The sequence below is a fragment of the Larus michahellis genome, chromosome 1, assembly GCF_964199755.1.
Source record: "Larus michahellis chromosome 1, bLarMic1.1, whole genome shotgun sequence".
NCBI classification, from domain to species: domain Eukaryota; kingdom Metazoa; phylum Chordata; class Aves; order Charadriiformes; family Laridae; genus Larus; species Larus michahellis.
The window spans coordinates 73,649,101-73,671,620 of record NC_133896.1 but is presented as its reverse complement, the minus strand read 5'-3'; the positions used below and the strand labels follow the sequence as shown (position 1 = coordinate 73,671,620).

Here is a 22,520-nt window from a genome sequence, read left to right as displayed (position 1 = left end):
CCTACAAACTATTAATTCATACTTACTCCTTCATTTCTTTGGATGGGGAGTTACATGCAGGTAAAAATGCTGATGTGTTACTTAATTTATCCAACGTGCAGGCTGTTCCTATGGCTCGCACTACTAGTCCAGACTCTCCCTCCAAATCAAAACACTGCAAATAACCAACAACAGCATTTCCTCTCATTTCAAGCACCTTCAAGCCAATCTTCCTTTGCAATTCACCTACAAAACAAAAGGTAAAGAGCTCATAATTGCAGCAAACTTCCCCTATGCTCTTTTGTGGTCTTTGGCCTCTGCTTTTGGAATTGCCAACCAAGTCAGTAAAAGAGGTAATAGATGCAATCTTCCATAATTATGCCAAGCAGCCGGTCACAATCTCTGCCTCCTACAACATATAATGATATTTATGATTTGCACAGCTTTTTCCCTTTTTTCTCCCAATCTTTTCTGAAAACAACACGTTATTTCAGAAATTTATTTCTCTGGGGTTTATCTTCATTTGTTTTTCCCTTTTTTACTTACTTAGAGAGAGAGAGCGATGGTGAAGATGCGCGCTGGAACACACTTAAGTTTCAAAATACTCCTTCATAGGGTTCAGAGCAATGCAACATCTTTGAAATCCCTGTGGATAGTCATCTCTAATTTTTTTATTTACAAACTTATTTAAGCATATTTCAACCCAATTCATAATTTTTGCTCTTTTTAAATTAGTAGTGTTTACTATGGCAGCCTCAACTACAAAATGTTAACACCAAATAAGCAAAACAAGATTACCAGATATGTCATTCTCTCACTGCAAACAAAAGACTGCCACTTCTCCTCTATTAGCTGCACATAAAGCCTGAAAGACTGTAACTACAAGACAATGGTCTGACATAGATGCTCACTTAGCAGGATGTTTTAAAAAAAAAAAAAAAAAAAAAAGCTCATTGATCTATATAGCTAGACAGCCTTGGTAATACTAGGTGGAAAATATCTCTCTGATGAAAACGAAAGGTTTCCAAAATCCTCTGTTAAACTGAAAAAGCCTCACTGTCCCAGAGGATCCCCATGTCAATGCTGTTAAGAAATCAAGTGGAATGAAATTATCACTACTGCTTTCTAGAAGCTTGGTTTTAAAGTTACCAGAACAGGTTCCTATTGTAAACTTCTGAAGAGGCTGAAATTATGCCTATCCTAGTCTTGGAAAAATCTCTAAGACTGAGTTAGAGTATGGAAGTTTCTAGCCAAGTGAAAATTGCTACAAATTCCATTCAAGCCAAGATTGAGACTGAATTCTTTTTTACACATACAACACATAATATGACAGAGATCTATGGAACAGGCTGGTTCATTCATAGCACCATAGAATGGTTTAGGTTGGAAGGGACCTTAAAGATCATCTAGTTCCAGCCCCCCTGCCATGGGCAGGGACACGTCCCACTAGACCAGGTTGCTCAAACACCCATCCAGCTTGGTCTTGAATACTTCCAGGGAAAGGGCCTACACAACTTCCCTGGGCAACCTGTTCCAGTGCCTCACCACCCTTATAGTGGAAAACTTCTTGCTGATATCTAATCCAAATTTACCCTCTTCCAGTTTGAAGCCATTACCCTTCATCCTATCGCTACATGCCCTTATCCAGGCTTCCCTCTCCAGCTTCCTTGTAGGCCCCCTTCAGATACCTTGCACTTGGCCTGGTTGAACTTCCTGGGATTGGCATGGGCCCACCTCTCAAGACTGTGCAGGTCCCTCTGGATGGCATCCCCTCCCTCCCACGTGTTGACCACTCCACACAGACTGGTGGTCTCAGCAAAACTGCTGAGGGTGCACTCAATCCCACAAACCCATAGCCTCGTAAATTAACAGATATCTTCAGGATTCTTTAGGCGTGGCCACCAGTATCAGTCATTGCAATGTGAAGCATTATATTACAAGAAATGAAATAGTATTCCTATGAGGTCTTTTGGGTTTTTTCCCCTCTTAACCACCACCATGAATAAAAATATTAATAAAATCTAGCAGAATACTTCTACATGTGCTACTTTATCCACTTTCACTATTTATGCAAGGCAAGATATATGCTATATATATATATAATATGTTACATATGTTAATCCTGTAAACTGACATACCAGGGGACCTATAGTAAAAATCTCATAAAAACTGAATTCATATCAATCATGGCAATACTGTTTTTTCACATTTTTCCTCAAAACATACTGGCTTTCCTAACGAAAATACTGAGTAACATCTCCAGGATCTCTTTTATGTTGCCCCACTTACTAAAGATCTCCACACATGCTTGCAAAACACAACTCACTTTTTCTTTTAGTATCTTCCTTAAGACATAGCTGTATCTACAAGAAACCTGACATTAAGAGCCCATTAGAGAACTGAAACCACTCTATTTGTCATCATTTCTATGTATTCCTTGCACCTTCAATATTGTTCACCTCTATCAATCGATTGTCTCTTGTCTTAGTGCGCAAGCACTCTAGAGTAGGGGTGTTTTATTCTGTTCTACTGACACTGAAACAAAAGGATCTTGGTTCACAATTGCTGTAAACACCAGTAATAAAAAAAAAAAATTGTAAAAATCTGTGAAGACACTTGATACTGTGGAGAGATCAACTGACTTTAATCACCGGTCTCTCCAGAAATTGCAGGTATGTCCGGCAGAATAGATGCAAGGCAATACGGAAGTATGCTTGAGAAACAGTGAACCAATCTTGACGTCGAAAAGATGGGATGAGTAAGATAAGTATTAATACACACTGTATCTGGGATGGTGTATATTTGTTCACATACTTCAAAGTAGTTCAAAGATGGTGGAGTAGTTTGTTATTTTAATTGTTTGAGTCAAAATTCTAGTAATACTCCTCATATGGTTAAGAACATCTTCAAGAACATTCCACGGGTTTCTTTGACATTGCTAAAAACAATGAACAAATCAGACAGCAGCATGCCCTCACCAAGAAGGAAAAAATAAAAAAGAAGGAAAAAAAAAAAAAAAATCAGCCATACCGGCCATCAGTTAGGACAATAGAACCTTCAGAAACAGAAGACAATGTAAACTGAAAAAAATAAGCATAATTAATAGCAAATATCATATACAATCTTGTCTTAAGCCAATCAATTTATTTAAATGGTGAATATTTTTAAAAGCAGCAATAACCATTTCGGCCTACGTGTTTAATACCTGACATGAGTGAAATAAGTCTTTGTCTAGCCTCATTTGACGCCCTTGGTGTACGAATTCGGTCTATCCACTGGTATTCTGGGTCTTCATTAACTACAAGTTCTTCCACAAATCCATGAATTATTACTGCTCTGTAACACTTAGGAATAGATGTAGCTGTTCAAAAAAAAGAAAAAAAAATATATATAAAAGATGTAAGACATGAGTCCATGAGTCAAGAATTCCAAGAAAAACATAAAATTATACATAAAAAGTGATGTGAATGATTCCAGAAGGTAAACCACATGATCTTCTAAAATGTGGACATACCCAAGCAGTTTTCTTCTGGGAGACCCTGGAACACCGATAAGATAACTGTCTCGTATATCAGTTACAACATGTACCATTATGAAACCTTTTCACTTTGTGCCTCTAACAGGATATGCACCCAAAATAACACAATGTGCGCAGGCACATGCACTGAAATGCAACTTAAGAAAGATAAGGCGGGGGGAATCAGTTATTTACATTGCTCAGAAACATGAAGAGTAAAAAATTATTAAAAAAAAATAAAAGCAAACTAAACAGCTTTCTACATTTGCCACTGGCTTCAATGTAATCTCCACTGGGCTGGTGAAAGAAGGGAAATTGACTGTAAATGTAAAGAAAGATGGGGACGGGGGGGCAGTTTTCTGTTCAAATAGACTTTTTTCCTCTACTTACTGCAAAAAAACTTGACTCCACACGATGATTGCCTAAATCTGTTTAAATCATTGAAGAGATCTACTTTCACCACCACATTGATCTCCCCACGTATACCTATCAATAAAAAAAAAACAGGAAAAATGACACGCTGTACCAGAAACGAATAAAAAACTAGTCCTATTAATTATTCCCTACTATTAGTAATCAATGCACTTTCTATTACCAATCAGCTTTTCCGCAAAGAATGTACTAGGACCTTGCCAGAATACTTCAGTTTAACTAGCAGTTCATGTGCCAATTCTAGCCTGGACCAGAGGAGCAGGAAGACATTTCCTTGCCTCTCAGGTCTGCTCCAAAGACATCTGAGGTGAAGTCTCTAGTTCTGCCCAGCCTTTGAGGGTGAAGCTATCCAAACAACAGTCCTCAAATACCTGCTGCACTGAACAGGAATTTAGAAGAATGATGGGATTGGGAAAAGAGAAGCCTTCAGCCTCCTGACAGTGGCCTCTGCTGCAGTGTGCAAGTGCTCTCTCTGTACCACCATTGCAGGAAGGGTATAAAATCAGTATCTGAGTACCATGACTGTCCCAAGATGGGACAAGGCATTCGACATGGTCTCCCACAGCATCCTCATAGGGAAGCTTAGGAAGAGTGGGTTAGATAAATGGACAGTAAGGTGGATAGAGAACTGGTTGAAAGACAGAGCTCAGAGGGTAGTGATTAGGGACACAGAGTCCAGTTGGAGGTCAGTGACGAGTAGTGTTCCCCAGGGGTCAGTACTGGGTCCAGTCCTCTTCAATATATTCATCAATGACCTGGATGAGGGGATAGAGTGCACCCTCAGCAAGTTTGCTGATGACACAAAGCTGCGGGGGGGTGGCTGACACACCGGAAGGCTGTGCCGCCATACAGAGGGACCTCGACAGGCTGGAGAGTTGGGCAGAGAGGAACCCTATGAAATTCAACAAGGGCAAGTGTAGGGTGCTGCACCTGGGGAGGAATAACCCCATGCACCAGGACAGGTTGGGGGCTGACCTGCTGGAGAGCAGCTCAGCTGAAAGAGACCTGGGAGTCCTGGTGGACAACAGGATGACCATGAGCCAACAATGTGCCCTTGTGGCCAAGAAGACCAATGGCATCCTGGGGTGCAGAGTGTGGCCAGCAGGTCAAGGAAGGTCATCCTCCCCCTCTACTCTGCCTTGGTGAGGCCACATCTGGAGTACCGTGTCCAGTTCTGGGCTCCCCAGTTCAAGAAAGACAGGGACCTGCTGGAGAGGGTGCAGCAAAGGGCTACCAAGATGATTAGGGGTCTGGAACACCTCTCTTATGAAGAAAGGCTGAGGGATTTGGGTCTCTTCAGTCTGGAAAAAAGACGACTGAGGGAGGACCATAACAACACTTATAAATACTTAAAGGGTGGGTGTCAGGGGGATGGGGGATGTCAGGGGCCAGGCTCTTTTCAGTGGTCCCTGACGACAGGACAAGAGGTAACGGGCACAAACTTGAGCACAGGAAGTTCCACCTAAACATAAGAAGGAACTTCTTTCCTTTGAGGGTGGCAGAGCACTGGAACAGGCTGCCCAGAGAGGTGGTGGAGTCTCCATCTCTAGAGACATTCCAAACCCACCTGGACGCGTTCCTGTGCAACCTGCTCCAGGTGACCCTGCTCTGGCAGGGGGGTTGGACTAGATGATCTCCAGAGGTCCCTTCCAACCCTATGATTCTATGATTCTAAGATATCCTTAGCAAAAAAGGTCGGAAGTACTAACTTTGAGTACAGATGCCTTGAAACTGGAGTTCTGTCCACATCAAAAAGCTCTGACCAACGCCAAAAAGCTTTTACATTTTCTCCCTGAAATGGTTTCAAAATAGCAGTAAAGCTGCTCTCTGAAGTTCAATCCAGTAAGAAAATTTATGATTCTTTCTAGAACCACAAAGTGGCACAGTAAATGTTTGTAAAATACTTTGACCATGAGAAGAAATGTATTTTAAAAAGTAAGCTATTACAGACTTTTTAGATAAAGCCTAATTTTTGGCCAGAATTAACCCTTATTAATAATGGAATTATAGCCTCAACACACAGCTATTCTATTTTCGTTTTGCTCTTTTCCTATTCTGAGCTTTTCTTCTTTTTCCCCACCCAGTAACAAAATCATTTCATGTTACAGGTTCTGACATATTGGGGACTAAGTTTCTTGACAAGTCTGATCTCTAGTGTCTTCAGAAGCCTTTACCACATAAGTATATGACATAAACAAAAGCATTAGATTCATAGTTTGACTCTGACATTATTGCAAGAAAGTCACCAAGATCTATCTTCCAAAATGGCAACAGAACAAAGCCTTCAGTTACTATAAAGGGAAGGTGCCTCAGGTTCATATATTTTCACAAATAATCACATTGAGGTGCAAAAAAGCTTTCTTTAATAAAAATTTAGGAACATTGATTTTTTTTTTTAAAGGAAACATCACTTACTGTTCGCCAAGGATCAAGATAATCAGAATCTACTGCTATGCGCATGAAACTATAAGAATTCTCATTTTACTTAAATAGAAAAAGATGTGAAATGCTAACAGATCCAGAAAAACATTGAGAAATCGAATTCCCTCTGACATGCAAGCTGTGCACATCCTGAGACAAGTGTTCATCTAATTTAATTTCAAAAGAAAATGTGCAATAGGAAAATGTGAGTAAAAGGGTAAATAAGCAAAATACATGCAGTATTTCTCAAAAAACCCTCTTCAATATAACTTTTAAATGTAAAAAATACTTTGCATCAGTTATGATGATCATCTAGTAAATACCATTAATTATTTCCCAACAATGACTTATAATTAGCTTTTAACATAGTTAGGTCATTTAATTCACACTGGAAAATGAACAAGGGTGGAAATGGCAAGCACACAGATGTTCTGCAATACGGTATTCAAGCAACAAACTAACTGCTATAAACCTTCACTTTCTGTGTACTTTATGCTGAAGATATATCCTGTCCCTCCATCTGTAGTGAAGTTTATCCAACATACCAGGAAGGCACACCCCAAGTGACTTCAGAAAAAGTATATTCTTTTAGTAAACACATGATAATTGGAAAAGTATGTTTGGGTCTTTTTCTTTTAGTATGCATTTTACAGTACTATTTTAAATACCATGTGAAGATTTTTTTCCACTTGTCACAAGTTCTATGGAAGGCGTTCTGCCAAACACTAGGCTAAACTACTATGCCAGAAATTTCCTCATGCCAGAAATAAGGTAAAAACTGCCAGAAGAATAGCTTTCCAGCTCCCAAGGCTAAAATTATTACAAATTTCTGAACACAGCTTACAGAAATGAAGATTGTAAGAAGCAGATTACATCTCAAGCAATATTGTTTTACTTTTAAATTAGCAAATCTTACCATGAATGGTATCATAAATTGGAAACCATCCTGAAATAACTGTAGCTGCTTCACTGTAGAGCAAAGGATCAATATCTATGTACACTTTTCCAATGGCATCATTAGCACTGTAGGTATCATGATCAAGAACTGTGATCTGGAGAGGCTCATCTTGCAGCTCTTCATCATCTACCTAGAAACAAATGTTAACATGGAAACTGAGTAATTTTAAAAAAATACAGGGAAACACTGCTGAAAAACAAATGCAAGAAAGAGGAGAGTTAGTTATGTACAGTGACCTGACACGGATAAATCTGTAATTTCGATTTCCAGTATCTAAACAACATATTCACTTATTTTCATTTTACCCTTCACTGACTGGTGAGATCCTGGAACCAGAGCTATCACGGGGAGAAGAACAGAAAAGCAGTGATTACCCATTTTAAAATTCCACATGATTTGTTTTAAGTCACATTCCTTAGATTGTCTACCCATCTCCACAATACAAACTTTTCATTAAAAAAATGAAAATTTAAGATAAAGCATCTCAGAGGAATATTATGCTCTGAAGTTATGATTATTGGTGCGCTCACCCTTCCAAACTGGTCAGTGGCTTAAAAGACAACACGACATTTTATGTATCTCACTGTATAAATTCAATAATTTCAAACATGTACTCTCCTAAATAAATGCTATAATCCATCTGCAGATGCCTCAACTGTTTTTTATGACATACAAAGACAGACACTCTGCAACTTTTTGTGATGAATGTCACAAACCAAGAATCAGGTTTGCTAAACGTAATGGGATGACTCATGGAAGCGTCTGCAGAATTGTAACATGTAGTCTTGCAAGAAGATCAAACTACACACACACGCTTATGATGTCTTAAGCAGTTAGTGTTTTTCCACTCTTTGAAATGTGGAATGCTACTCCCATGCCCCACCCTGCCCCAATGCTCCTGCTTGGCTCTTTTCTTTCCCAAATCCATTTTGCCATGCAAAAAGATAGAATTTTGAGAGTTCTGTTATTGTCAAAAAAACTATTTCTGTATGAACACAGTTAACCATCCACACAGATCAGCTCTTTCCCCTCCCCCAAAACAATGATGCCAGAAACTGAAAGATAAAAAAAGAAAACTGACTGAATTTCAACACCACAGTACTTTCTTAGTCAACACGCATTGATGATTAAGAGATGCTCTTAATCAAGTATTCTGTGTTGATTAATAAACTGCCTAACCGATTTTGCATTTGCTCTAAAATTTTTCTAACATTACCAGCTATTACATCACTCACTACATGTACATATATTTACAACCACATTTACATTGTGATATTATCTTAGAACACTATAAATTAACCAGTGACATATACTGAAATGTTTTAACAATTATTTTATTCTGAATACCATTACATTTTTTTTTTTAAAGCAATAAAAAATGCAGTAACAAATAAAATAAGTAAACACTTGGTTCAGGGCATAATGTCAAAGGACATCAATGAATTAGATCCTGGAAAGCAAAAAGCAACTACAGGAAAATGCTGAGTGCCCTCATTAGTATTTAAAAAAAATGGGAAAAGAAAGTGGCTGATAATTCTTGACCAAGCTCTTTATTTTGAAATTTTCTTAGGGGAATTCTCCATTTTCTTCTTTGTCAAACACATTATTTTTGCAACCGAAAGTAACAGTTCAAATACCAATTAACTTCCTTTACTCAAAATTACCCCTTTAAAAAAATACAAGAATATCCGTACTGGTATCTGAAAGCCTAATCTATAGTGCTATTTTCCCCCCACTTTCACCTCTGTCTTGGTTTTTTTAATATTACCCAGAATAACATTTGAGTTGGATCCAATCTGGCAAGCTTTTATCTTTACAAACAGTCCTAATAAGCCAACGAGACATCTTTAGCAAACAAGATCTAACTGTAGATAGGTTTGCTGAAAAGGCTTCATGTGTATTTAAACAGAAATACACTTCACTCCTCAAAACTCATTTTCTGCCCAAAATAAAATTATTTTTATTAAGGGCATCTAAACCAGAGCGTCTATATAGATACAGGCAAACTCTTAAAAAATACTTACTTCAAATTTGAACCACTCAGAATTCCACTGAGGATTAAGAGATTTGGGATACACATCTGTCTTAAATGTTGTATTTCCAAATTTTACCTAAAAATACAAGCATTCAATTATTATTAATAAGTATTAATAAATACATTTAGAAACTTATTAAATCTACAGATGAAAATAACTTCACATACGTATTTCAATAATATCAACAAATCATTTTCTTTTCAGTGAGTGGCTTTTTTTTTTTTTTTTTTTAAAATCGATCCACGTGTATTAGTAACTTTCCATGTATCACAACAATTCCAATAAATCTCTCTCCCACTATTAAAATTGTTTCTTTTCCTCCTCAATCAATTGACAGGTAAAAATATTACTTATATCGGCTATTCAAAGTCACTTGGTATACTCTCTTTGCCTTCTGTTTAGAAAGGCTGTAAGCACAATTGATCTAAATATTGCTAGTTCATGCCCTATTATTGTTCTCTCTAGGGTTTCTTAATCATCTTTATTGACAATTTATACATGAAATATGGAAATAAAATGGTAGCATTGGTAAAGTTATTTCTTAAATTTAAGAAATCTCCCCAGATACACACCAGGAAATAACTGAAATCATCTCCATGAACTGCAATCTTGATATGCTGGACACATACCATTAAATGCAGAGCAGCAAGGGGGAAGCACCTTATCGGTTTCAAATCTATTCTTAAAATATAGAAAATTCCAGAAAGCACACAGGCAAAAAGGTTACAGGGACTACATATCTATACACATACCACTGTATACATCACTGTAACCTCTAGTTTTTGAAAATTAAATATTCTCCATGCTTCTATTGATTAATGCACCTTCAACCACTTAATAGCCTATTTCAGGAATCTCCATTTGGTCTCCACAGCAGTCTATTTCAGGATGACTCCATTTGCTTTTGTTTGGGTTTTGTGTGTGTGTGTTTGTTTTAAAAAGTGAAACTGAAATTCTGTGATGCTCTGTACATCAAGAAACCATGCTGCACAATGCAGGAGACTTTATTTTACTGCAGCTTTCATTCCAATCCATTTACAAACACTTGAAGTTGTCTGAATAGTGCCTCTCAAAATAATTAGTACTTCAACTCATACCAAGTATCTGATGGTACTTACAAACACACAGAGTTACGTCTTTCAATTAATTCAATATTCTTAAGAAAATAACGAGTGTGCAGATGTAAGATAAATACTGTAGTTAAAGACAGTTGTGGCCTTTGAACACTGTTTTCTTTTAAAAAGTCAAAATGGATTTTTGGAGACTAAACTTAGGCTTAGCTTTTGAAAACCGTATAGCAATTTTTTTAGACACTTTTGATCAAGAAAGTATTTAATAAACACTTTATACGTTTCAGTAATATGGTGATTATTTTGCATAGGTGCATACCGCAGCTCTGAAGAGATTCTGCACTTGCTTAAGTACACCCAGTTAATTTGAAAAGCCTTAAATGCTGTAGATCTGGACTGTAAGTTCACACTGAGCTCTGTATATATAAATGTACTTACCTCAGTCAACAGAACTCCCTACAGTATTTGTGACCAAAGAAACAAATAAAAAAAACAAACAACCCAAAAAATGGTGAGGCCCACTATTTGATTCAATGAAAAGTAATTATTTTTTGAAAATAAACTACTGCAAAGCAAGCTTTGAAGTTAAAAATCCAGAGTGGTACGAAAACACAGGACTACACAACCTTAGCGTAAAAAAAATCAAAAGGTGGATGCAGCCTAAGCACACACAGAAAACTAACAGCACTGCCACTTAGAATGTGTATTCATTACACGAAGCAATATAATAAAGCGATACTGACACTACTTTTAACTGAGCTACTTTATATGCCCGAAGCTGCCAAGACGCAACAGCCCAGAGCTCCACCCAACCTATTTTCACATGTTATCTAGGGAGTAAATTAGTTCCCTTGGAGCCCCAGGCAGCTATAACTGAATTTCTCCAGTAGTCAAGCTAGTTCATTAAAGCTAGTAGAGATAATCAAGCAATACACTGCTGTCCGCTGTACAAATTTAGAAACACAATTACAGAAGAAATTGTGCTAATTTGCTGCAGATCATACTTGCTGGCAAGGTCCAAGTTATGCATAACCTGAGCCAAGTAAGAGCTTTTATGATTTTCTTTTGTAATTCTAGATTTATATTACAAAATGTAACAAAGAAGTTAAAGGCTAGAATCAACTACTGCATTAACATTACTTCAGCTTCTCATTTTTATTTAAGTTAAAACGTTTTGTAAAGGTTTTCAGCAAGCTTACGCTGAAGAATAAAACAACGGTTTCAAGCTCAATTTATTTTGACACGGCTCACCTGCTGTTTTGCCTACTCCACATGTGGAAAGGGTAGTTCCCACAGTCTTGCTAAGTAACAGTTCTAAAACCAAGGCCTCATCGACGTATTCCTTTAGCCTTATTTATGCCAAGACATTTATGAAACTGCACCTTAACCCAACTGAGCAAACTGATCTTTCTGAAAAATTTTATTTTCCTTTTTTGCTAAGGTAGTCTTTAACCAGGTGAATTTCTAAATCTATTTTGCTACACAGCAACTCAGACAGTGGGGTTGGCACACACGGAGCAGGGTTGGGAACAAGTGACAAACAGGAGAGAAGAGCCGTTTCTCCTCAAGGCAGCATAAAAACAGGCCAAATGAAACTCATTAGAGAACTGTATTTCCTATTCCTGTTTCCCCTGTCTCCTAGTAGCACGCATCACATAGCTGTAGGCTACCTATTAATCAAATTTAAAATTACAAGAGAAATGTTTATAAATTAAAAACTGACTGATGAAACATCTGAAAGCAAACACTGAAATATTAAGTTAATATTTCATTATAATAATGTCATTCATGTACTAAGATAGAACTGTGTACTATTTCAGCTCCATTGAAAAGCACATGAGAAATATATTTTCCCTTTATTTCCAATTTACTACCCCACTAAGCAACGTACTTAAGCGTCTAATGTCAATCAAATTGTTAAGCACCAAGCCAAACCAGGCCTCCTTATACACCCAAAATCTATTTTGATATTAATATCATGAGACTTTTCAATTTATATAGTTCTAGAAAGACATTCTGTCTTTGCACCTTACTTCCAGTATTGCTCCAACCTCAGTTACTGTTTGCAGTAAAAGCATGCATACATACATAGCATTCCATTTTAAACACCTCTTCGCTTTTTCCAAGAGTGTGATTTCTGAACCTATGGAATGTTACTGAAACGTTTTAAGTTATTCATATTGGAAATAACGAATCATCAAACAGAAGGATCCCATCAACTTATTTTACAATCCCTTCCTTGGAAACGCCCTATATATTACCTGTTAACTACATGACTGCAAAGAAGGCAGAGGTTACACACTTTTGGAAAAATTGAGTGATTTAAACGTGTAAGCAGTATTTAATAATCGTCTAATAAAAATCCTCTTCAAAAATACTTCATATATTCAGAGATACTAGTGACCTAAACATGCTTTTGCAACCTCTCCATCCTGCTTCCAACCCATCTATCGAATCCTGAAATGGATTCCATTTGGCTGCCTTATCAACAAGGGCGGTTCACTAACAACCTTCAGCCAAGAGAGGCTGAAAAAGAACGGAATATTTCCAAAACGCCATCCAAATACCGCACGGCTGTCAACTAAAAATCACAACCAAGGGTAAACCAGACACTGCTTCAGAAACACCCCCGCCAACACGGGCTCAGGCTGCTCCTCGCCATCTCTGCAGCCCCTCTGGGGGGCACGCTCGCCCCCCTGGCCCCGGCCGGGGCTGGCCCACTCTCCGCCTCTCCGGACGAGCCCGGAGTCACGAAACGCGTCCCGGGGCGGGGCTGCCGAGGGGAGCGCCGGCCGGCAGCGGCCCGGGTAGCCCTCCGCGACAGCATACCCGACCGCGCCGGCACCTGCCACCCCAGCGCGGCCGCGGTAGGTCCGTCTCCCCCATTCCCACCCTCGCCCGCCCGGGAGGGTCTGCGGTGGGGCCCAGCAGGTGCCTCAGCCCCCACCCACCAGGTGCCTCAGCCCCCGCCCTCCCCCCCTTCCCCGGGGCGCAGCGCTCCTCCCCTCCCGCAAACCTCCACAAAGGCGTCGGTCAGGTCGCTGGCACGGTCCATCACCGGCAAATGGCGCCCTGCCACGATTTTGACCTTCAGCTTCCCCGGCATCTTCCTCCACCTCCCCCCGCCTGCAGGGAGAAAACAACAGCGCGCGGCCCATGAAGCGGCACGGCACGCGGGGGGGGGGGGAGGGGGCGGTGCGCCGCGGCGGGGGAGCCGTCGCGCATGCGCCGCGGCAAGCAACGGTCTGCGGCTGCCCGCCTATCCCTGCGGCCGTTGCGGCGGCGGGCCCGGGCAGCGGCGGTAGGGAACGGTAGCCGGGCGCATGTGCTACTGACCGGGTCACCGCGGCAAGCGGCCGGCGAAGTGGGCGTAGGCAGCGGGGACGGGGAGCCGGCGGTCATCCGACACACCACCCCCCCCCACCCCACCCCCGGCTCTGAGCGGCACTGCCCCGGGGCGTCCCGCCCCACCGCCAAGATGGCGCCGCGGGCACGGAGACCCTGCTGGAAGTCGAACGCCGACTCGTCGATGGGTTCGGCGCTAGCGCTGTGGCGGCGCTTCTAAGGGAAGTCAGGGCGCTGGACCGCCGAGTCATCGATGCCCGGGACTGCGGTTCTGGCCGCGGGCGGCCCGGGGCACCGGTGGGACGGGACGGGGCCGGCTCCATCCCGCTGGCAGCCGGGATGGGGCAGCGTCGCGCCTCGACACACATCCGGCCTTGTGTCTGCGGCGGCCGGAGCCCAGGGTCGTGCTAGGCGCGCCCAGCCCTCGGGCTGAACCGCAGACTGCCGGCCGGTGGCTCGGGCCTGCTCTGCCTCGGGCCTTTCCTGGGGAACGAGCTGATGCAGCCTCGGGCTTGAGGGCCCGTCGAAGGGGCGGTGTGGATCATGAGTGCATCTCCAGGCACTCGAGGGGAGAGTCCTGGAAAGGATTTAAACCAAACCCCGTGGGTTTGGGGGGTTTTTTGTTAATCAAAGACAAATATTTGCAGTACTTGAGGGATTATGAATAGATTAAATGGAATTTAGTTATCAGAAATAGGATTTGATATGGTTCTTGTAGCCAGGTTTTGACTTTTTGATGCCTGAAAAGCTCTTTGTTTAGGAAATAGCGCTGTGGAAGCTCGGGGCGAGCCAAAGGAGCGGGGCTGGCCGGGAGTTGCATCAAGTGTGTGCCCACGGGAGTGTGGAACCAGGCTGTGTGAGAATCTGTGGGTCATGGGTTGTACCGCTGGCGTGCTCGGGAACAGGACTACAAAAGAACCCTTGTGTTTTGATTAAGCAGTCCCCAGGTGTTGAGCCAAATAGTAGATCTGGTTGGATTATTTTCCCTTCCTTCTAATCTTACAAAAAGACTAAATAATGTTATGGGCTGGAATGTGATACTGCAAACACAAACCATATGAACGAAATACAGTAGTGTGTGGCACAGCAAATTAATGTGTAGAAGGTTGTTGGCTATCTGTCTTCCAGTTAGCTGCGTTTAGTCTCATTAATATAGCACTTCCTCTCTTTAGCTTCCTTTAACGTTATCTTTGGAACAGTTCATACTGTTGCTAGTATTCATCATATCCGAGTAAATGATAAACAGGCTGGATGCATTTTTCTTCCTCATCCATCCTTGTTTGAGTGGCATGAAACTGCTCCCAAGGCAGGATAGCAGTGAAGAGCAAAGACCCAGGAAGGGAATCAAAATCAGAAAACACGCTACTAATGTTAGGGTTTTAGTTTAGACCACAAACATGCTTTTTGAGTGGAGTCTCCTGATCTCACCCGCTTAAATGCTCGTTTGGCTCACATAATCGAGCAGTTACAGAGAATATGAACAGAATATTTCATTTGGATAAGACTAAACTGAAAAGTGTAAGCTAGCAACACACCGAATACGTTCTAGCTGTTTAAGGGCGTTTGGGCTGTCACGGCAAATTAAAGCTAGTATGAAATTAAACCCCCTGAATTGCATATGGTGTGGGTGCTAGGTCCTCAGCACTGTTTCACCCTAAAGATAGGCCATTGATCCACTACATTACTTGTTAACATAGCCATTCCTGTGTCTTAACATCCCTATTAGAGTAGAAAACTACCAGCAGAAGATGGGACTACAAAAAAAAAAAAAAAAAATTGTGTTGCCCATGTTAGATACAGCATTGTTTAGCCTTCACTAATTGATGGGGTACTGCTTTATAGCCCAAGATTTAGGGCATGTAAAATAAGTTCTCGACTACAAACAAGTAAAAACAATGTAAACTTTGTCATACGTTCTTTTTTTTTTTCTTTGCTTCTTTTGCTAGCTAAATTACTATGCAACGATAATTAGGAAATGCTGTGTGGTTACTGCAATTTTACAGCATGTTTTGTGACACATAGAAAATTTTTTTTAACTTCCAAGGACATGAATCCTTGAAAAAAAAATTCTTTAATTTGGAAGAGGGATTTCTAGCCCATTGAACAAAAGATTGAAACTGCCTTATACGTTATAAGTAAAAGGATACAAATGTAGTTTAGTTCTGTCTCTTTAGAGATGGGTAGGTGGCTCTACCAAACATGTTTGCTATGCCAGGGTCTTCCTAAATGCCTCTTTAGTCACTGAACACACCAAACAAAACTCTGGAGCTCTTATTGTTCACTGAAGATTGGACGATTTTCCTGACTAATGACCAGTTAATACATACAGCAAATACCTGGCTAAATGTACATGCAGTAGCTACAATTTGCGACAATCCTTGAACAGTTTGAGCATTATTGTACCAGATGCTTGCTCATAGGGAAACGTTTCAGAGAACATTTAACACGGTAAGCTCTTCCGTAAGCTCTTCCGGGCAGGTTCCAGGCAGCAGTCCTGACTCTTAAAGACCTCTCTACCCAGACAATCCGCCTCAGTGCTTCTTATTCTCAAACTTTTTAAAAAAGATTTTTTTCTGAAGTTAAAACTGGGGAGGGGGGGTGGCGTGATGAAATACAAATCTGTTCTTGTCTTATCCACTGAACCTAGAGAACAGATGATCCCTTTAGAAATATTAAAAGTCTTTTACTGGATTAGCCTGGTAATAACTGGTACATATTCTTTTAGGTAAACTTTTTGTTTAATGTATGGCATCTGTGCCAAGAGGGTCCATGGGTTAACTACCTACCTGCTTTGGAAAATTTATCTCCTTTTTATTTTGAATTTACATATCGATTTCACTTGTGGACTTCCATCTCTTACGTTATGAGAGAAGGAAGAATTGTTCCCTTTATTCATGCAAAGTTTGTTATGGATTTTTTTTTTTATGAACTTACCATCTAACTCTTTTTTTTTTTTTTTAATTGACATGTTTGAAGTAAGTAACTTTAATTTTTCCATTCTTCCATCATAGGTATTTTTTCATTCCTCTGAACATTCTTTTTAATTCCGCCTGAAGACTCCCTGAACAGGCCATGTTTTTTCTTCAAGTGTAGTATTTCCAACAGGAAATAAAGTTCCAGAGAAGTTTTACCAGTGTTGCCTAGTGAACATCTCCCTCTCTGTGGGATTATGAAATACAGGGATTAACGCAATGCCTATTTCTTTCTCAAAAAATTTCTGTCTAAGGATACAGCTTTTCAATGGCAGTTTTTAGTAGTCAAAGGACTGGAAAAGAAAAACACCTGTTTTGGAGAACCAGTTCAAATCTGTTTCTTAGATTCTTGGAAAGATCAGTTAGATATGATTTACTGCATTAAGAAACCTGTTTGTGTATTATATCTGTCTTAGGGCTGAGGACTTTCTATACTGGCAAAATGAGACTTGTGACTTGTCTTTCCATAAATTAGCATGTTGCTTAACACATTTCATGGCAATAGTATTCCAGTGCGGTAGGGCCAGCAGGGGTTTACGGGAAGTGAAAGGTAGGAGGGACTCAGCTGAAAGTTTAGGCAAAGCACTAGAATATATAAACTATTTGAGGCATATAAAATAGTATTAATTTCCCTCTGTTTTAGGCAAACTATGTTCAATATAATGGATATACATGAAACTAAATCTATAGTATGTATTTTCTCAGTAATATGCATGCCAGCAGTCTACAGAAAATACTGAGGTGTGTTTTCATCATTTAAAAAAAAAAAAGAGATAGGACATCGGACTTTGCAGTTTAGTATCCACTTTGTTTCTTGACCGTTTTTTTCCCTTCTGCTTAAAATTGATGTTTTAGCAGGTTGTGACAACAGAAGTCATGTTTCAGCAAGATAACAAGTGTGATATGCTTAAAGAACAGTGTTCTCTTATTTGAGCAGGTATTGACGTGTATTAAATGGCATTCGAACACAATTATACAAAGCAAGAATATTGCTAATTACAATATTAAAGACATCTTGTGTGGAACAATGAGTGTCATAAAAATAGGAGAGTTTTGTGTGGGGAAGCTGGGAGACTTTGCCGTCTAAATGTAAAGATCCCTTCTTTTCCAGTTTTAAGTATGATAGGATTTTGTGTTGTGTTTTGTTTTATGCTTAACCATGTGGAAAAGTGCTTTTTGATTATATTGCATTGAGCTGATTTGAACAAAAATGAATGAAAAAGGGTTTTTTGTTTTTTTTTAGTTTGTTGAAACACACCAAAGAGACTTGATATCTGCTTTTACTTATTAGCATTCACAGAAGATCGTAACTGCAGTTACTGTGATAAGTAGTCTTTGAAACAGGAGTCTTTGTCAGCTGTTACCAACAAAGAAAACTCTGCAGCGTGAGTTTTTGGTTTCTGGAAAAATCCTGGTATTTCTTTGTAAAACTACATTTTTCAAAACAATCTGGCTGAAATCTACAGGAAACCAACCCCAAAATATTTTTAATAATGCTCAGAGATACCCTATATCCATAGACATATATGTACATACATCCATATAGATATATATATATACACGTCCTTAGTAAAGGACCACTATATCCCGGGGAAAAAAAACCCAACAACTTCCTCTCTGACTATGTGTGCTGTGCTGTGTGCCCGCTACAAGGATTTAGACAAGGGCAAAATCCTGATCACTACTATTTATTATGGCCTGTGTGTATTTGATTTGGCATTGCAACCCCCAGTACCTCTCGTTAGATTAAAAGATGTGGAGTGAAATCCTGTCTCAATAAAATCAGTAAGGTGAAACTCTCTCACTGAAATGAAGAGATGGGTTTTATTATGAACTCCTGGGGGGTACAAGGCTTCATTACTGAGGTTTCTGATTTACGCTGAAGGAGCTCAATGTAGTTAGCGTGTTTAAATAGGAGATTAAGAGCAGTATTAATGTCCATTACTATCTACATGAGCAAATTCCTGCTACCATAAGGGTCTCTAATATAGCAGGCATGATAAGGAGAGGATGGAAGTTTGAGCAGGACAAATTAAAACTCAAAATATGTAGACATGACTAAAGGAAATGTGAGTTATCATTGAGCAAGTTGTCAAAGATAGGCATTTTTTTAATTGCCTGTAATCTTGAATCACTGGGGGCACTTAGAATCTCTGGTTCCATCACCACGACTGCATTTTTTGCTGGCCTGTGATTGAGAAGAAAAAAAGAAAAGGCCCATGGCCTTGCCAAGATATGCACTACATGAAGCAGGAAGGTGACTGTGGGCAGGCTTCGGTCCTCCGTGACTGTCACCCTGTGACATCACTGTATGTGATATGAGTAATGGTAAACATGGGTGGTTTACTTTTGTCCTGAATCTATTCAAAGTCGTTCCCAGGCTAACGGAACTAATTGAGCTGACGCTGGTGATAGATGGTAATATAGTCTATTCTTTTATATTATATAGGAACCGAGTACGGAACTTATTTGGAGACAGCATCTTGGAATCAATTGTTGAAGTAAAACATTGTCAGGGAATTCAAATACTGTACTGGTGATACAACAGATAGTCAGATACACATAAATGTGCTAATATCTTACAATATGTATGAAAAAAAGCTTATCCAATGAAAACTCTGTAATTCTGATGATGTTCTAAAATATTATTCCCATGCAGGTCTAGTCAATTGAATAAAACCTGGCTGTCCTTTGAGGAAAAACAGAAGCCAAGAATTATTCTCAAGAATACGTTAAGAGGGTAAAAATAAGGCCCAATACGTCTTAGACCTAAAATTATATTTTTTAATTGTTTTTGTATACTTGTTTTCTGGATATCAAATGAAGTATTTTCTTTGGAAACGAGATCCCAACACTTCATATTCTTTTGAACGTGACATCTTTCCAATGGTCTACTCAAATCAATCTTCTGTTGACATCAGCAATTCGGGATTCGTAAGCAGTTCATCAGAACAGAGCACCATCAGAATATTCCGTTTCATGCTATTATTGCTGTATGAAGGTCTCAATTTCCATATAGACTTAAAAGAAATTGGAGAAAATAAATGTTCGCGAACACGGGAATGTATGCAATTACCTGCTAGGGGAATCAAACAACTGGATCTGATGTCATGTTCTCAGCTAGTAATTGGATATCATTTATCTTTCTTACAGTTCTGTGAGGGAAATAGCATTGCGTATGACTTTGTGCGTTTTATGAGCAATGAGTGGCAATGGCGTAATTGGGATATCAGTTCACAGATTGCAGCGGAATCCTGTGTACAAGTGCTCTAGCAAAGATATTTAGTTACAAGCAGTACAATAATAATAGCTATTCAGAGTGCTTCACGCTTACAAAGCCCTAGTTAATTAGTCAACACCTAGTTAATAATTTAATTAAATGTAATTGTCAGCAGAAGTATTTATATCATTAGAAGATAATTAGCCCTTCAGTGACACTTTAAACGTTTCTGCCCTTCTTCCTTTTAAGGGCTGAGACAAAGAAAGGAAATATTTAACTGTGATTGTAATATGTATTAGACTTACACAGTTATTAAAATGGTTGTATTTGCTGGGTTTTTTTTATTCTGCTTAACATTGTTGATATTTTCTCTTCCTTTTTCCTGTATGAATGTAATAAGTAAATCATTTTTTTCAGGTCCCATCCCAACACATGGAAATATTAATGAATGTGTATGTTTATATATTGAAATTGCTGTCAGGATCAAAGATCAACATCCTGAAATTTGGAAGTTGATTAATGCTTATTAAAGCTGTGGGCCTTATAGTTTGTCTCATCAACAGCTATGGCACAGGCAGTACATACAGACTGCTCAGCAAGTCGGTCTGCGTCTCGAAGGAGACTATTTTAAGTATAGTAACTGCATAAACTATCTATAGAGTAGTCTTCAAGATCCTTCACAAGAAATGCGAGTTATTTCCTGGTGCATTAGAGAGATTAAATTGGATTACAATCAAAACAATAAATCTTTGTATTCTAAAACATGGTGTGAATGCAGTTCTTAATAGCCATGTGATACTTTTGCTTCTTGTGTTCCATTTGGAATAGACGTGATGATGTGAGTTATTAAACATTAAAGTCTTTAATGTATAGACAATAAAAACACATTAATGAAGCAAACCACTGAGTTTTGTTTTTCATCAGCATGTAATGCCTTATGTTCAGCTTCTTACAAAAGCGGAATGCAGGCTTGTGTCTACACAGTGATACTCATTTGCTGTCAACACGTGATACAGAGGGGTTCCCGTTGTTTATTTTAAGAGTTTAACTCTCTTGCCGAGCCAGAGGTGACAGAAGAGACTCATGATCTGAGTTCTGTCTCCTCCCTGAGCAGATAGGAAGCAGAAAAACTAGGATCCTCAGTCCGGCTGGTAAAATTAGAAGCTTAAGCTACAAAGCAAAAGTAATATCCTTATAATGCACTTTCCATCACCATTCAATTTGTTGTGAAAAGTATGTGCTACTGCTGCAGAAAATGTTAGTCAAGCTCAGCTTAGCAAAGTGGTCATGGCACATCATGTGAATAAAGTAGGGGGAGCTGTGATTGCTGTGAGATGAAGGACTTCACAAACTAGATTAGAAAAACTCTCCCTCCAGGCGCACGGTGATGGGGAAAAAGGTGAACAAATAGAAGAAACTGTCCTCCTCTTATCAGAGCTCTCAGGGAAGGGGGGTGGGCAGGGAGTCCAGAATTGAAGTCCCAAGTTCATTTTCTGTTTTTTACTGACAATGTGCTCTTGCCGTGGTGCAGCAAGAGAATGGTGCTGTTGTTGCTACAGGATTTGAGGCTCTGCACTAGGGAGCTCTAGTGATAAAATCTTGTGCTATATAAGAAGCTACACAGAAGTCTAAAGTAGAAAAGAGTATTCTTATCCATGGCTGATGGGTTATTGGAGCCATCAAGATGACTGCTTCTAACAAAGAAAATCTTTTTTTAGTCCTATCAGGATTCTTGAACGCATTCCTGAGTCCCACCTGAGGTCAGAAGGAAGCATCCATTCACAGAGAAAGCACAGAAGTTCAAGACCCGCAGGCTAACTGAAGCCCCACAAAGCACACTTTTAAAAAAAAAAAAAAATCCTCGTTTATATATAGCCATGAATTCCTATAACTGAATTATGTACGGTGGAAAGAAGATGGATGGTCTCCATATTGACCCATTCTTTATTATCCAACTGGAATTAATCCAGTTCACTCTCTTGATTACCAGCCATTGAAACAAACTTCATATTCACTACTTACCACCTTGCTTCTTAACTAAAACCTCTTGTAGAATAAAATCTGGCTAACTAAAGTAGAATCCTGTCATCTGTGCTTGTTTGAGTACTGTCTTAATTTATTCCTGACAGCGTTGTGTTCAATGCTGCATTTGACCCTGTTAATGGCAATTTATAGGGCTTTTGAAATATGAGGACAGTGTCTTCAAACCACCTTCAAAGTACAAAAATTCTCATTCATCAGGCTTGTTCTGCCCTTCTCTGCTTTTATGTACAGGAGAATTACGATCATCACCTTGGACTGTCTTGACAGCAGCTGAGGGAGGTACTGCTTTGATGTTATTAGCAAAGATTATTATGAACAGCACAACTTGAGAAATATATGCTAAATACATTGCTTAATCGTACATGATAATTCTGTAAAATGACTGAGCATCTTTCCAGTGCATGAAAGTGAAATACAGACAATTAGGCAAGCCAGGAGCTAAAGGTGACATGAGGCAGGGGCAATGACATCACCTACCACCGTGCCATCCCACAGCACCCAAACAAGAAGAGCTGACTGGGTCCAGA

At 39.6% G+C, this 22,520-nt stretch overlaps 1 protein-coding gene across 38 annotated transcripts in view; it reads right to left on the bottom strand.

Annotated features, from left to right (window-relative positions):
* C2CD5 (C2 calcium dependent domain containing 5) overlaps positions 1–13,905 on the bottom strand; it is a 68,909-nt gene extending 55,004 nt beyond the window's left edge. For 27 of the 38 annotated variants that reach the window (XM_074586616.1, XM_074586667.1, XM_074586713.1 and 24 more), the window contains exons 1-6: positions 13,430–13,599; positions 9,332–9,418; positions 7,266–7,437; positions 3,887–3,982; positions 3,185–3,340; positions 27–225 (exon numbers count right to left, since the gene is read on the bottom strand). In XM_074586616.1, coding sequence (XP_074442717.1) covers positions 27–225; positions 3,185–3,340; positions 3,887–3,982; positions 7,266–7,437; positions 9,332–9,418; positions 13,430–13,519 — 800 coding nt within the window. In that variant the 5' untranslated portion in view covers positions 13,520–13,599. Of the gene's footprint in view, positions 1–26; positions 226–3,184; positions 3,341–3,886; positions 3,983–7,265; positions 7,438–9,331; positions 9,419–13,429; positions 13,600–13,749 lie in introns of those variants that run through there. The other 11 variants (XM_074586783.1, XM_074586795.1, XM_074586799.1 and 8 more) reach the window with 6 other exon arrangements.
* Between the last annotated feature and the right edge of the window lie 8,615 nt (positions 13,906–22,520).